At 47.5% G+C, this 14,386-nt stretch overlaps 4 protein-coding genes; 1 reads left to right on the forward strand and 3 right to left on the reverse strand.

The window, feature by feature from the left end:
- Positions 1-223: 223 nt before the first annotated feature.
- GSTUM_00009170001 (uncharacterized protein) lies at positions 224-4,581 on the reverse strand. XM_002840529.2 has 9 exons: positions 3,638-4,581; positions 2,444-3,506; positions 1,417-2,376; positions 1,340-1,365; positions 1,135-1,197; positions 978-1,008; positions 840-893; positions 723-740; positions 224-555 (listed from the first exon to the last, which is right to left on the reverse strand). Exons 3-9 carry the CDS (start codon positions 1,730-1,732, stop codon positions 419-421), a joined length of 645 nt encoding a protein of 214 aa, XP_002840575.1. The 5' UTR covers positions 1,733-2,376; positions 2,444-3,506; positions 3,638-4,581; the 3' UTR covers positions 224-418.
- A 1,159-nt stretch (positions 4,582-5,740) lies between these two features.
- On the reverse strand, positions 5,741-6,726 carry GSTUM_00009171001 (uncharacterized protein; the record flags this gene model as incomplete). Its single annotated transcript, XM_002840530.1, has 3 exons — positions 5,741-6,286; positions 6,338-6,423; positions 6,495-6,726. The coding sequence occupies 3 exons, from the start codon at positions 6,724-6,726 to the stop codon at positions 5,741-5,743; spliced, it is 864 nt and encodes a 287-aa protein (XP_002840576.1).
- A 252-nt stretch (positions 6,727-6,978) lies between these two features.
- Positions 6,979-10,386, forward strand: GSTUM_00009172001 (uncharacterized protein; the record flags this gene model as incomplete). XM_002840531.2 has 8 exons in its annotated part: positions 6,979-7,053; positions 7,120-7,149; positions 7,206-7,282; positions 7,330-7,871; positions 7,968-9,286; positions 9,336-9,566; positions 9,619-9,744; positions 9,806-10,386. The coding sequence occupies 8 exons, from the start codon at positions 6,979-6,981 to the stop codon at positions 10,256-10,258; spliced, it is 2,853 nt and encodes a 950-aa protein (XP_002840577.1). The 3' UTR covers positions 10,259-10,386.
- Positions 10,387-10,546: 160 nt separating this feature from the next.
- On the reverse strand, positions 10,547-13,301 carry GSTUM_00009173001 (uncharacterized protein). XM_002840532.2 has 8 exons: positions 12,801-13,301; positions 12,467-12,681; positions 12,187-12,267; positions 12,062-12,129; positions 11,792-12,002; positions 11,447-11,728; positions 11,065-11,390; positions 10,547-11,003 (listed from the first exon to the last, which is right to left on the reverse strand). Exons 1-8 carry the CDS (start codon positions 12,841-12,843, stop codon positions 10,829-10,831), a joined length of 1,401 nt encoding a protein of 466 aa, XP_002840578.1. The 5' UTR covers positions 12,844-13,301; the 3' UTR covers positions 10,547-10,828.
- Between the last annotated feature and the right edge of the window lie 1,085 nt (positions 13,302-14,386).

The raw sequence follows: 14,386 nt of genomic DNA on the forward strand, positions 1-14,386 counted from the left end.
CATGGATAATCACTCGTCCGTGGTGTGCGGATATTGCTGGTTCTTCAGGGTTTGGCGTGGGGGGCGTGGATTGGTGGTGAATGGAGGAGTGGGAGAAGGGCCCTAGATTTATTAATCTTGCCATGGATAACTATTCGCGTTCTGAGTTAAGTGCTGTGGTCTTCTGGGGGGAAATTTTATACAAGCATTCGTAATCTCCGTCACGTGACTCAACTTGGGGGCGATAGATAGGGAAAACCAAAGCCGGGGATGGTGGTGTGAGCCAAGTTAAAGTTACAAGCATGAGACAACTCTAAGACATCCTCCGCTTCCCTTCCCATCCCCCACCATCTTGTGTATCCCCCTGCCCGACATACATCGCCCCCCTCTTGTAAATACTTGCTATTGGAGTTACCGACCCTCGGCTAGATCCCCCAATTTACCGGGGGAGCGGCCTCCCCAATGGGCCCGTCATTGAGTGTGGCTTCGGGCCCTTCGCCATAAGTTCGTTTAACCCAAGATCCTTCCAGGCCGGTTCGTGCTTTTTCTGCTGGGCCTGTGCGATACCAAAGGCGGCTAGAAGGGTAGGGTATTAGCATTGGTGGAGGGCACAAGCATGTACGGCACGATAACAGGTATTTAAACCGAGCTCAGGCGGAGAGAAGGCAGAAGAGTGCGCAACATAGAGAAGGAAAAAACGGGAAAGGCTTGTAATTGGATTGGATTGGACTATCAAAGCGTACCATGCTGATCGGGGATTACTACAGTTTGTGAGGTGAGTGAGCGTCAGCTGGGGAACTTGTACTTCTAGTAATGTAATAACTTTTTCTTTCGAGGAACCCATTAACAAGAAAACTTACCATCATCCTCGTCTTCAGGATTGATGGGCTGATGGTGTGGTGGGACATATATATCTTAACCATTCATCATAAATGTCAGAAATTTAATGGATCCATCTTCCAACACAAGCAAGCGCAGCATCAAGAAGTAAAACATACCATCATTCGGAAGTTTATCGCGGCAAAACTCCTATAATTTGGCCGCCATATCGTACCATACCACACTGTTAGATCTCCCTCCCATGATAGCAAACTCAGCCCGATACCGAGCTGTCTCCTCACGGATGGAGGTGGAGTGGGAAGAAACAGCTCTTACCTCAAACAAATCCGCCGTCCGTCCACTTGAAAGGTGCACATAAGTTCTTTTAGAATCCTTGGACTATCAAACACGAAAAAAAGAGAAAGAGAAAGAAAAAAATAGGTCGGCGTCAGTAATTGTTTGTCACAACCAGATCCCTAGTTTGGGATCTTGAATCCTAGGGTGGCAATAATGATAGATAGAGGGAGTAACTTAGGAATACCATTTTAACACTCTCAATCGGTGTCCCTGGGATAGAGTAAGGGGAAGCGGGGGGTATTCGGGAGTCTCAAGAGGAACCGAAGCAAAGGAGGTGTATCGTAGGGTAAAATATTATAGAGGGTATAGAATACGCTGTGTGCGGGTACAGTACTGCACTGCGCGGAACGGGGGGTTGTTGACTGATGGTCGGTTCGGTAGTGTCTGGGATTCCTTCCTGGGAGCTGGGGAGGGAAAGGCGTTGTTGTGTGGAAAAATATCTTATCGGCGATATCATCACACAAAGTGCAACAGTGCCAAAGCACAAGACGCGCCAAGCCAAAAAAGCAAACGATCCTGGCAGTTCATGATTCAGACCAAACCTCGGGCGCGTAGATTGGACAAAGTTAAGTATCATAGTAACCGTACGAGTAGTGCAAAAGGAACCCTGGTGCAAGGGTCCAAGTCCAATGTCAAAACCATATCATTATTCCCGTGAATAGCTAGCTACTCGAGTATGGGATTTGGCATTGGCCCACCCGTCATAGTAGAATACAAGAAATTTAGTATGGAATTTGACACTGTCAACCTGGCTTGCGTCTCACTCGTCTACAAACAAATAACCAGGAATGCCCCATCAAGTAGTGATTGGACGAAAGCAATGCTTCCCAATTGCTTATCCACTGGTTTAAGCTAGCATCGTTATGTTGTGCTGTCCTAGATTATGGGTGTTTTCTGGTCGGATGGAAATATAAAAATCTCTAACCCCTGCTCCCATAGAAAGTGCTGGGTGTCCCGGATTTTCACGCTATCCTAGCTCAAACCCCTTCATCACAGCTGCTCAAAGGCATAGCACTAGTATAACTTAATAGATGCTGTGGGTATGATAGTCTGTCAGGTCTACAGGAACGTTGCCCAAGTTGTTTATAGTTGGAAAGTACGAACCCTAAATGGTCCTGTCGTAGAGAGCAGGGTTTGTATTCCCGCAAAGGTGTTAGACTGAGCTTCTGTTCAATGGTGTAAAAATCCGTCCGCGATTGGTTGGTCTTGTTCGCTTTTGTCCTTCCTTGCCTATCAGACTGATACGTGCTAGCACCAAAAAATGTGTGCCAATAGAGAGGATGGGTACCATTCATAAAAAACTTGCACCAAGCCAGCGAGCAATCAATTCTTGACCCAAGAATCGGGAGGGCATCAACACAATATCTAAAAAACAATGTTTAGGTATGATGAAGGATGTAAGAGAAAGACCAAAAGACGTAGAATTTATCGGGGAATTACTCCCAATTGTATGCGGCGGAGTTGTGAGAGCAAGAGAAAAGAAACCTTATGATCCCAGTACGACCTCCTATCGAGATGGAGACGAGGCCCCAATTCCTTCCCTCGACTCCCAGCTTCGAAAGATGAAGAAAAAGGCTCATGAGAACCGAGGAAACAAGAACTCAAAATGTGACAAACGAAAACCCTAAACCCTAATGAACCCACCCTGCTCTTAACCCATCCAGAATCCCTAAGACCGGTACTTTTTGCGGGATTCACATGGACAATCACAACGAAGGAGTTGGTAGGGACTCGTCGCTGTTAAACGCTGAGTTTGTGTTGCTCATTGTGGAGAATACCGTTGGGAACATCTTGTATAGAATGCATCTGAACTGGGGTCGGGGACGGCATTCCCTCACTGTGCTTTCTTGGTCGACCTGTACGCTCTGCATCGCCGAGGGCAGCAAACAATGCGTTTACCGAGTCGTCTGTAGCCCGTTCCTGTGATGGTTGCTATTTTAGTAGAGGAAAAAAAATGGAAAAAGAAATTTGCTGGTATTTAAACCGTTCCGATTGGACGGAATTAAAAAGCGAGTGGAGGTAGGAGGAAGGAGGGGAAGGGTAGCGGGCAACAGGGAAGACGGAACGGATACTCGAGTAGTGATAAATCGAATAGCGCGATCTAGGATAGGTGTGATTCGTAGGATTTTGGTTGCAATTCACTCACCTTTGCTCTCTGGCAAATCTTTTTCGCGGTGTCTGGATGAACCAGAAATTTTGTGGAAATATCAACCCAATTCATGTCGGTGAAGAGGTGCAGGGCGAGGATTCCTGCCCGGATAGGTATCGGAGTCTCTGGTCCTCGAGGCATTGTGCTTTGTGTTTTGCCGTGTTTTCAGAATGTGTATTGAACTATTTGAATTGATTGAGTTCTGACCGGTGTCAATATTATATGGTTTTCAATATTGCATCCCAATGGGGGCTGTAAAAGGAATGCACAAAGGGCGCGGAAATCTCCGGTGGGAAACCGAGAAATATAGTGAAAAGGGAGGAGGAAACTCACCAACAGTGCATATACTCTACTTTTTCCGAAAAGGCGCTCTAAATAAACCCCAAAGTCCTGCTACAAAATATCAGCCCGGTAGAGTAGGGGGGAAGGGGGGCTACTTAAACCGGAATGAAACTTAGCTACTCGTACAGGTACAGTACGGCGTTTTCGCAATCTCTACTCACAGCTCGTCACGACTCCAATGACCTCATCTTCGTAACCCTTGACAGTTTTTAGCAACCGTTGGGCAGCTACGACGGACTGGTGGGGTTTCATTGGGGGTTACAGTAGTTGTGATTTGGAGATATAGTTGGTGCCGGAGTTTGCAGTCTGGGAGATTGAGAGCTTGTTTGGACCCTGCACTCATCTACTTGCTGTGTTTCCCCTTCCTACCTAGCTCACCTGGCCTGCCTGTCTCTGCCATGTAAGAAGAAAGAAACAAGCCCTGTGAGAGTGAGAGATCCCCGCTCCCCTCACGTGACTAGGAGGAAGTTAGCTCCGGAACCATTTATTAGGGATGAAAACACGGTCAGTGATAACAAAACCGTGGGAAGCGGCGGCGAGGTAAACCATCCTGTTATTCGATACTGCGCAGCAAGTTACATGTAAATGAGTGATCAAATTGTTCCTTCCCTCATGGCATGACAGATGCATCATGGTCTACCCGCACCGCACAATATGGGCACTATACTGTGCCCCAAGTGGTAACTGACTTTTGGCGGGGGGAGTGGGGAGTAGGTAGGGGGAAGGGATATGAGGAGAAGGATAAATGTGATCAATGGAAAGACGCTTTCTCAAGCCTTCACATCCTCCATTTCATCAGAGGTGTACTTTTCCTAAAGGCCTCTGACGTCGTCTTTGCCAATGCATCGTACAAGCAGAAAAGGTGAAGATTCACGGAAATTTTTGGAGCTGGCCATCAGGGAATGCGGTGACACTGCAGGAAGCTGCATTTTGAGAGTTGCGAACGGAAGCGTCCAAGTTAGTTTACAATGCAAATGTTCCATCCCTTAAACCGCTGAGACTTTCCAGTCCATTTCGCTAGCCAGAACACTAGCCTGTTCGAGTAATCGTGACCACATCTACTATGGCAATCCTATTTTAAGTCGTTTCTTACAGTGTCTCGGTGAACAGTACGGTACTAACTGTACGAGTACTCGTACGGATATTGCCGTGTTCTGAGCGCTACGGCGATACCGAGTCCTCGAGTGTTTTCTATCCCGCTTACTCGAATAGGCTCGCGTTCTTGGTTGCAAATGGGACTGGAAAGTCTCATCGGTTTAAGGGAGAAGGGGGCACCATGGGCCAGATGAAAAGTCAAAGAGATGAAGGACTGGTTTGGGATATCGAGATGGGTTGCTTTAAAGCTGTGCGTTGTATCATATTATGAGTAGATCCCAGAGAGTTCTATGATAATCTCATGGTAGACTCCTGGCTGCCAGAACGACCCAACTATGGTAGGCTGTCGTGCAATATCATTCTGGTACGGGTTTCTACCTGCAATGGGCAGGATTCGATCCGTATTCAATGATCTCTATCTCCCGCCATAAATAGTTGCACTTGGGGAGATGCGCCATAGTTGTCAGCGGTTTTGTGGAGCAGGATCAAAAAACCGAGATTTCATTAAAATTGACTGGTACTCTACTAATACTGTGCGACTGAACTTCGATTCTGACAACACATTAACCAAATCAGAGATTTGACAATAGTTGGTGGAACCACCCATCCAGAACATCGCCAGAATCGGATGTCTGGAGTTGAAAATATGTCCAACACATGCGGTTTTCCTCTCGATGAGATCTTTCTAATATTTACTCACTTTGTATGATAATTGGTGAATGCACTCGCAGAATTAGACAGACAAGGCTGCTCTACGAGTAGTTTGCGATCCTGGATGGGCCACCTAGCAACAGTTTCTTGTGCTCTTCACGGATTTCATTTCCGGCACGGTCCCCACCTTCAGGGGACTTGGTTCTACTCGTGCCTTATGCACGCGTTTAGAGTGGTGGGCGATTGCAAATCTGGAACACCTCGACACCTGAGTTCTAGTTTGACTTCCCTTACGTTGGGGCAAGGACAATGGATACAATAATCAATCGCGATGCCCAATGAGAGCAGTCATCTTTTTGTTTTACCATGCTTCTTCCCACCCTTACCGCCACGGCCACCCCCCGACCCACTACGTCCTTCAATATCCATAACATCTCTCTTGCTCAGCACTAGTGCACCCCCCTTGAACCTCCCAATGCTAGGTCCAAAACCGCCCCGGTCTTGCCGCTTCTTGCTGATCTTCTTCCTCGTTGTATCCCTTTCCAAGACGATACCTGCTTCCTTGGCGTTCTTTCTCCGCTTCAATTCCCTCTCCTCCCGAGCAGCGGCTATCCCTTTACGTATGGCCATGGGCACGTTCTTCTGGATTGTGATGTCCTTGCCCCCTAGGGCTTGTATTCGTGACTCCAAAGCTTTGAGGCGGTTCTTGCCAGTAGCTTCAAGCTTGCCGGAGGTAGAGTCTAGTAAGTGAGATTCGCGGAGTAACCTCTGGAGTGCTAAATCATTCTTTAGCATCTCTGCCTCAGAGCGGGGATCTTCCTCATCATCTGAGCTTTTCTTCGATTTTGTGGGAAGAGTAGTGGAGGAGGAGGCCGGTAATGGTGGTTTAGATGACTAGATGAAGGTTAAGAAACTATAGAGCCATAGACCGAGTAGAAGACAAACCATAAAGTATTTCAATTCACTGCGCGGAGCTTTGGGAACGGATCGCGGAACGTCTTTGGTAGCATCGAACCCGATAACCACGGGGACTAAGACTCTCAACATCGTTAGTAATTTTTACAGAGAAAGAAAATTAGAGCAGTAAATCTGGCAAGCCCACCATTTTCGATCAATCCATCATCTTCGATGCCCTGTATTCCCTCCCATTCCTGATCGCTCAATTCCTCTTCTGTCTTCTCCGGGAGCGCCTTGTATTTCTTTGAGCTCAGCTTTTCCCTTGTGCCTCTGAGTGGTGCGAACTGGCTCTCAAAATGCCGTCGGAGCGCATCCATCCGATCGGTAGCGGATTTGCTGCTAAGTTCAATCTCACGTTTTCTCTTCTTGTCAGACATGGTGGCGTGCTGCGGTATATCCGTTCTTTTAGTGCACGGAAGCGGAGTGTTGGAGTTTTTTTTTTGGGTCTTTTGTTTTCGGTTTAGCGGGACCCCAAATAATAAGCTGGCTTGGCGGATCACCTCTATCTGTTGCGGCTTAAAATCCCAATTCGATGTCAACCGCCACTTAGCCTGAACCAATCCAATTCTGTGGGGTCCTCTCATTTCTTACATTTATTTTATATCATACCTTTATTATTCTCGGTTTAGATGTCCGCTACCCCAGCAAAAGTCAAAAGCCTGGTCGATGAGCTCATCCAGTCCGTCACAGGGCTAACTGCACAGGTTTTTGCCCTAGGTTACCTCTCTCTCGGTGGTTCTATCATGATTTCTGACGGGATCTGCCTACAGGAGGACCCGGAGAATTTTAACCTCTGCCGAGTAAGTGTCCACAGTATTTCTATTTCGCCGGGGCTCTGGAATAATCGTAAAACAAGGATTTCGCTCTCCGCAATTTCCGGGGATATAAGTTTGGGCGGACAAACCAATTTGATGTAACGTCGAAGCTTGATGGGTAATAAGTCCGCTTCATTGATCGGTTTATTCTAACAAATAATCTAGTCTTGAAGAGAAATTTCGTGTCTTCAACCGGGATGATCTGGCCGATGCTTTTCGTTCTAGGCTCGAGGAGCTACCCTCCTTGACCTCCGGCTTCACCCCTGAAATCCTTTCGCTTTTTCTGTCTTTGTCTGATAGGCCTCTCCAAAACTCAAAGATCTCCGATCTAGAGCTTCTCGCAAAATCGGATGCTCCTAAGGAGCCCACATGGGAGGATATTATTGCCGACGACCCGATGGTAGGAGAGATATGGGAGGACGTGGACTTCGGAGCTGAGAGTAGCGACGAATGGTCCGACGATGGTTATACTAGGCCAAGGTCACGAGATGGATTTGTCGAGAGCCTGAGGAACCAGGCCGAAGATAGGAGGAGGAAACCACAAGGCACCGGGGATGGAGAAGCTAGATATAAGGGTTCAGGAGTTGAGGGATTCATAGTCCAGGCAGATGAAAAGGGGCTTGAGTCATTGAAAAAAGCGCAATACTGGAGCGAGGGGGTACTGCCTGTTGAGCGGGAACTGGATGTTTCCCTTGCATCTGGCGGAGGTACGGCATCTTGCGTCACCCACTATCACTCTGCCATATTCTGTGGTTGGTTTGAGAGAGCGGGAATAATTCGCTGACGCAATAAATTTGGCATAGTCAATAATATCTCACTCGTATCAGAGCTCCAAGCCATGCGAGAGGTTATTTTCATGCTGTTAGGATATCCTTGTCTACTCTTCCAAAGAAAACCTAACGATACAACTATTCTAGTAAATACAGATAGTGTGACAAAACACTTTGCGCTGAGTCATGCTTCACTGCCTGCATTTAGAGCTATTCTTAGCTGGTATGCAGGTAAAGGGACAAATATCAATGTTATCCGCACCTTCGCACGATCCAAAACCTCCACCACGAACTTTCCCGAGCGCCAAACCTTCGTCGCATCTGTTTGTGATAAGCTTGCCATCCTCGATCAGCACTTAATCAAGCTGGAGGAGCTTCTATTGGTGGGGAGTAAAGGCTTAGATCAAATAGTCTCGTTGCTGGCGCTCCAGGGCGAACTAGAACCCTTTCTCACTCCCTTTGACCTCCTCTCGGATATCATAGCCAAACTTCCCCAGACAGGAAAGCCTCCAGCTGATCTGGCACTACAGCACTTAGAAAGCCTCTTCCAGCTAGCGTGTAGGCTACAGTCCACGGGCGACCAAAAATCTTTCAAGTTTATAATGGACATATTTTTCAGCTGTCTGCAAACGTATTTGCGCCCTATCCATCAATGGATGGAATCCGGCGAACTCCGCAAAGATGACGAAGTATTTCTTATATCTAAAACCCGCAGCGATGAGGAGGTCGAACTAGGAGGTCTATGGAGCGATCAGTATTCCCTGAGAAAGGATGTGTCCGGAGTGCTAAAGGCACCTGAATTCGTCCACGCAGCCGCAGCGAGAATATTTATCACCGGCAAAAGTGTCGTTTTCCTAAAACGGCTTCTAGAACACGGTATACCAAGTTCTGCCCTCCCACTCCAACCACAGCCTGTCAACAGAATAGACGTCAACCTCTCTACAGCTTGCAAGAGCGGCGAGTACCTCGCACCCTTTTCGGATATGTTCGCCGCAGCATTCGACAAATGGATAAACGACCGTCACCATTCAGTCTCCTCTCGCCTGAGAGATATATTATACCAGGACTGCGGTCTATGGAAGAGCTTAGATGCAATTGAGCACATATATCTTTGTAAAAATGGTCATCTCTTTGACACGCTCTCACAGGCGATGTTTGAAAAAGTTGATAAGGGTGTGCAGACATGGGGGGATCGGTTCCTGCTCACGGAGTTACTGCAGGGGATATACGGGGGTGTCGGATGTGTGGAGGTCGGCAGGATGAGGATGAGGGCTAAACCGGAAAGCACAAAATCCCTTCGAGAAAGAAGAAGGACTGTCAAGATGTGGAAGAGCCTTGAATTGAGTTACGCTGTATTCTTCCCAATCTTGCTCCTTTGGTGATCCAGTACTGACCGAGTAGCTACCATGGCCGATAATGAACGTCATTCGTAAGGAATCATTTGACGTGTACAACAACATATTCTCGTTCTTACTACAAATACGGAGAGCAAAGTACGTGCTCGAGCGACTCACACTATTAAAAGAGGATTTTAGAACTCTAGGTGAGAGTGGGGAGGGCGCTATGTACTACTCCTTGAAGCACAGACTCTTGTGGTTTGCGAACATAATTTATTACTATCTCACCAATTCGGTTCTTAGTCACCATCTCATCAGATAGGTATCTCAGCTAATACTAATGCCAGGTCCTAATTCCACAAACAACCCATATGAGGCAGGAAATGGCAAGAGCGGTGCATGTAGACGGCATGATACAAGTGCATAACACCTACATCCAAAAGACCAAAGAACAATGTCTGCTGGGGGCAAAGGTACCAATCCCCTTCCCCTCCCTCCCGCCTGCACCACCCACTAAGTCTAACGATAAAACAGCTGGCGCCAATCCACCAGGCAATAACCTCGATTCTCGACATCTCAATCTTCTTCTCGGACGCTCACCTTGCGCATAGCACTGCACTAAAAACCCTCGACGCCCCCAACGCCTCAATTCACGATATCTCTGTCTTCATCTCATCCCACAACCCCCGTCGTCGCCACCGCCGTCGCCAACATCAAACAGGAGAACCCTACGACTACAACGACATCTCTGACTCGAACTCCGACTCTGAAGATTACGTAGAAGACAATTTCGAGGGCATGAACTCGTACATATCTTTCGAGAACGAAGCGTATGCGCGGCAGATCGGGCACATGAGCGAGAGGTTTAACACCCTGCTTGAGTTTGTGCGAGCCGGCCTGAGAGGTGTCGCGAGGGCGGGTGTGATGCCGCACTTGGAGGTTCTGGCTGAGAGTTTGGAGGGGCCGGGGAGGGGTGGTGGCACGTGATTGGTTCACTGGCCGATGGGTCGGGAGTTTTTCTTGTCCCCTTTTTGTATAATAAGGTGGCCAGGCCTCCAAGTAATTGAGGTAGCCGAGGCTTCGGCTACGATGTTCTTACAATCAAACCATATATCACATGCCGGAGAATACCCACTCCGCCCGGCCCTACTCGCATAATATCTAAGAATATTGAACCGACTACTCGCAGCAACGAGGCTGGCCAGCTCTCATATAGTCACAAAAGCTCACTCGCAAAAGGTGAACAGCGCAAAATCACAAACACTGGCGTTGGAATAATCGAAAAATCTGATGCATCACATTGGCGTGAGTAACCTATGAGAGAAACACTTTTAGAGATAACACCCCGATTCCCGAATTCCCTGACCTTTAAGAAACGGATGAAAAAAATGAAGGAAAAGATAAAAAATCTCCGTGTAAGGTGAACACCCAGCCCAGCTCGCACTATTTTTGGTAACTTTTAGAGAAATTTTTATACAAGGGGGTCATTTACCACACTGCAAAAGAATAAACGACTCAAAACTAAGTTCATTTTGCTTGCTCCCCACGAAAAGAAGCTTAGCAGCACTTGGCTGCGTCCTGGTCCAACTCGGTCCTCAATTTCTTCGCAGCAGGCTCACCAGTGTCCGCTGCTGCTTCTTGGATTCCCGGAGCAGGATGATCGATACCCTTGAGGAGAGGCTGGTTATTGCCAGTCTTGATATTGAAGTGGTATTGGCGGATGATACCGTCGCTGTATTTTGCGATCGAAACGTGAGCACAATGGGGAAGAGAGAAAGAGGGGGAATTCATACACGTCGTCAACATTCAACGGACGAACATCAGCCAACTGCTTAATCTTGGCAGTGCACTCCTTGCACTGGGCGTCCGTCATGTCCAAATCCAACTGCTCTACACGACTTTTGATGGCATTCCATCCGGTCAGCCTTGATGCGAAATGGACGTATCGGGTGATTCCGAAATCGGCCGGATTAATGATCTCATAGGTGCTTGGGTTGGCCAGGATGGCTTTGGCATGGATTCCAGCTTTATGGGTGAAGGCGCAGAAACCGGTGATGTAGTTGTTGAACGGAATGTTGACCTCGACGGCCTCTGCAACAAGGTTTTCAAGGTCACGAAGCTATTGACGTGGATGTGTCAGATAAGCTCTCGAGGCACGAATCCACAATAAATTACCTTATGAAGCTTATATTTGCTGGTCACATACTCACGATCAGCAACGATCATCCTGGCCATAAGTCCTCCTAAAGGAGTGATTCCGTTTCTCTCGCCAATGCCAAGAACACTAGTGTCAATATGGGTGGCACCAGCTTCGAGTGCACAATAGGCATTGGCAACAGCGCAGCCGGTGTCATTGTGGAAGTGAGTTTCAATATCACACGAGACAACACCTCTGAGTGTGCGAACGAGATCGTAGACTTGCCTGGGCGAAGCACAGCCAACGGTATCGGCAATGCCCTAATGATGCACTATGAGCCACCACGCTTTGGTGGAAGGCACGTCTTCACATGCAAAACTTACCACACGATTCACGCCAATCTGGTCGACAGTACGGTAGATGCTCAGAAGGTCGACAAGCTCGGAACGAAAAGAGTCTTCGCTTGAGAAACGAATCTCGATATTGTGCGATTTGACAAACTCGATGACCTCGATGGCGGTCTTATGGATATAATCCATATCCTTGCCGTGAGAGTGCTCGCGGAGGAAGGAGGAGGTTCCGATGACGACGTCTCTGTCAAAAGAAGCGGTCAGCAAGTGCGCGGGGTATTGGAAAGAGCCGGGGAAACCTACACTCCGTCAACACCCGTTTGAACAGCAACCCGGGCATCGTCCATATGACAGCGGATATGTGTCAAGATCTGTATTTCGAATAAATAGGAGCTTCTTTAATGCAAACTTTGCAGCACTAGACAAACCTTAGCCTTCAACCCAAGCTTGCAGATAGCTTCGCAGTCAAGTCTAGACTGCTCTGAAGCGGCAGGACTAGTCAACTCGATCTACGTTTATAAAAACCACGGGTCAGCCCGGGAACCGAAAATCGAACCCAATTACCAGCCTTGGTTCTCTGTGAAAACCTATTCTTGCACAAAGAACGGCCAGGTTCATCATTGACCACAATTGAGTGCGGAAATGAATCGCAGCACAAAAAAACAAACCTGGGTGGAGGGGTGATAAATGTGGGGTGGTAGATCATACGTAATCAACACCGAAATCGTCCAAGGCTTTAGCAATCTCAATCTTCTTAGCAGTATCAAAGAAAGCATTGGCAAATTGTTCACCCTCTCTCAGGGTACTCTCAATGATTTTGAAAGAGTTGACATTGCTGAGGAAATCCGGGACCGGCTGGTAGGGATTTCGAGAGTTTAGGTGGGGGCCATGTCGGCCCGAGATAGGCTGAAAGTCTTTCTTCTCTATTTCGTTAGGGGTTGTTAGCGGGCGAGACAGGGCAATTGGGAACGGTAGACCGATTTGTTTTGTATTTTAATTGAGCAGGTAAAAAGGGTACCGGATCATGAAGGGGCCTGTATACCATTGCTGCTCGGTGAGCCATTCCCGCTTGCTGCTGGAGGCATGTTTAGCTGGGCTTAAGGAAGAGCAGGAGGAAATGGTTTGATGACGGTGGTAGGAGTAGAATTGGCCCAAAGTGTGTGTTTGTTTAGGCGGAGGTGTAGTGGGGCGTGATTAAATCCCTTTGACAGAATTGGAGAAAAAAAGCTGAGAGAAGGGGACTTTTATAAAGAGGAGGGGAGAAGGGGAGAAGGATGACTCGACGGGCGCTGGAGCTCTTCGGAGGGGTCTCTTTTTCTGTCCACTTTTTCCACTTTCTTCGCTCTTCACTCTCAGATTTTCTTTTTCTCACCTTACCTACTCTCACTCAGCTAAGGGTTAGGGAAATAGCCAACAGTTGGCCTGCCGAGTGATGAGCCCACGACGCCCAACCAACCTATCAACCACTCGTCTGCCGGCACAACATTCGATGGTGAAATTGATAGTGCAAAAAGTCTAGTAATTACAGTCTTCAACGGCACGGGGAAAGCCGGTGAGTGAAGAACGGGAGCGAATAACTCGGCAGGCGAAAAAGTGCGTTCATCAAAGTAGGGTAACTAATCATCCCCATTTCGGTACTGTACTAGTCCAGTACGGTACTCATATGATAACTTACCCTTCTGACTTCTTCAAACCCACCAATACCAGTACTTCTTACAGAATAATCTTGAGGACTTTGAGTGGACCTTGAGTGGATCCCGTCACTAGTTGAGTAGACCCCCCAGCACTCGTTGCCCACAGTGTCGAATCCATGACACGATTTGGCTCGAATTCCGCTTACCCACTCATTGGAGTAGACCACCGGTCCTGTACCGGTACTGCCGTATTTCGTTCTAAGAAATGGGGTTCGAAGGTCCTTCCCCAATGTGACACAGCATCAAGTAGACTACTCGAGTATTGTGGTCCGTACCGGTATGTGTATGTGGTCTTGGTATCTGCTTGTACTGTACGAGTACAGTACGGTGCGGCAAATAAACCGGGATAACCTGTCATTCTCCTGTTCGGATCTGTCCCTCAATCTAGAACAGATCCCTCGTCTTGACCCAGGGAAAAAGAAAAAGAAAAAAGCGGGGTTGCACTTCCGCTTACTCAGCCCTGCAAAAGCCAAAGCACTGGCTCGAGCTCCGCAATTGGAGAGAAAAGATTTACCAATACTCGAGCACTAGCCGATTTCAAAAGTATCCGGACAACTTGGCGCCAAACCTCATACAAATTCGCGCCAAGGTGTCCGGATACTTTGGAAATCGGCTAGTTTGTTGCTATCGTAGGCACTTGTCCTGTTCTACATATATTACGCTAGCTTGTATCAAGATAGAATTGTTATTACTAAGCACCTATATGAAGTTTGCCTAACATATATAATCATAAGCTCTACAGAAGAGTTTCCTCTACTTTTCATCTACCGTGGGAACTTCCCTCTTGGCACAATTCACTTGAGCAGCATTACACACTTTTCATGTTGACTGTGCTTTGAAGTATGTACGTAGACCAATAGGTAGATATTAAATACACTTACTTACACAGAAGGTACACATCTTTGTAAACTTCAAGGTATTTTTAGCAGGGCAT

This window comes from Tuber melanosporum, assembly GCF_000151645.1.
Source record: "Tuber melanosporum whole genome shotgun sequence assembly, scaffold_53, strain Mel28".
Lineage (NCBI taxonomy): Eukaryota > Fungi > Ascomycota > Pezizomycetes > Pezizales > Tuberaceae > Tuber > Tuber melanosporum.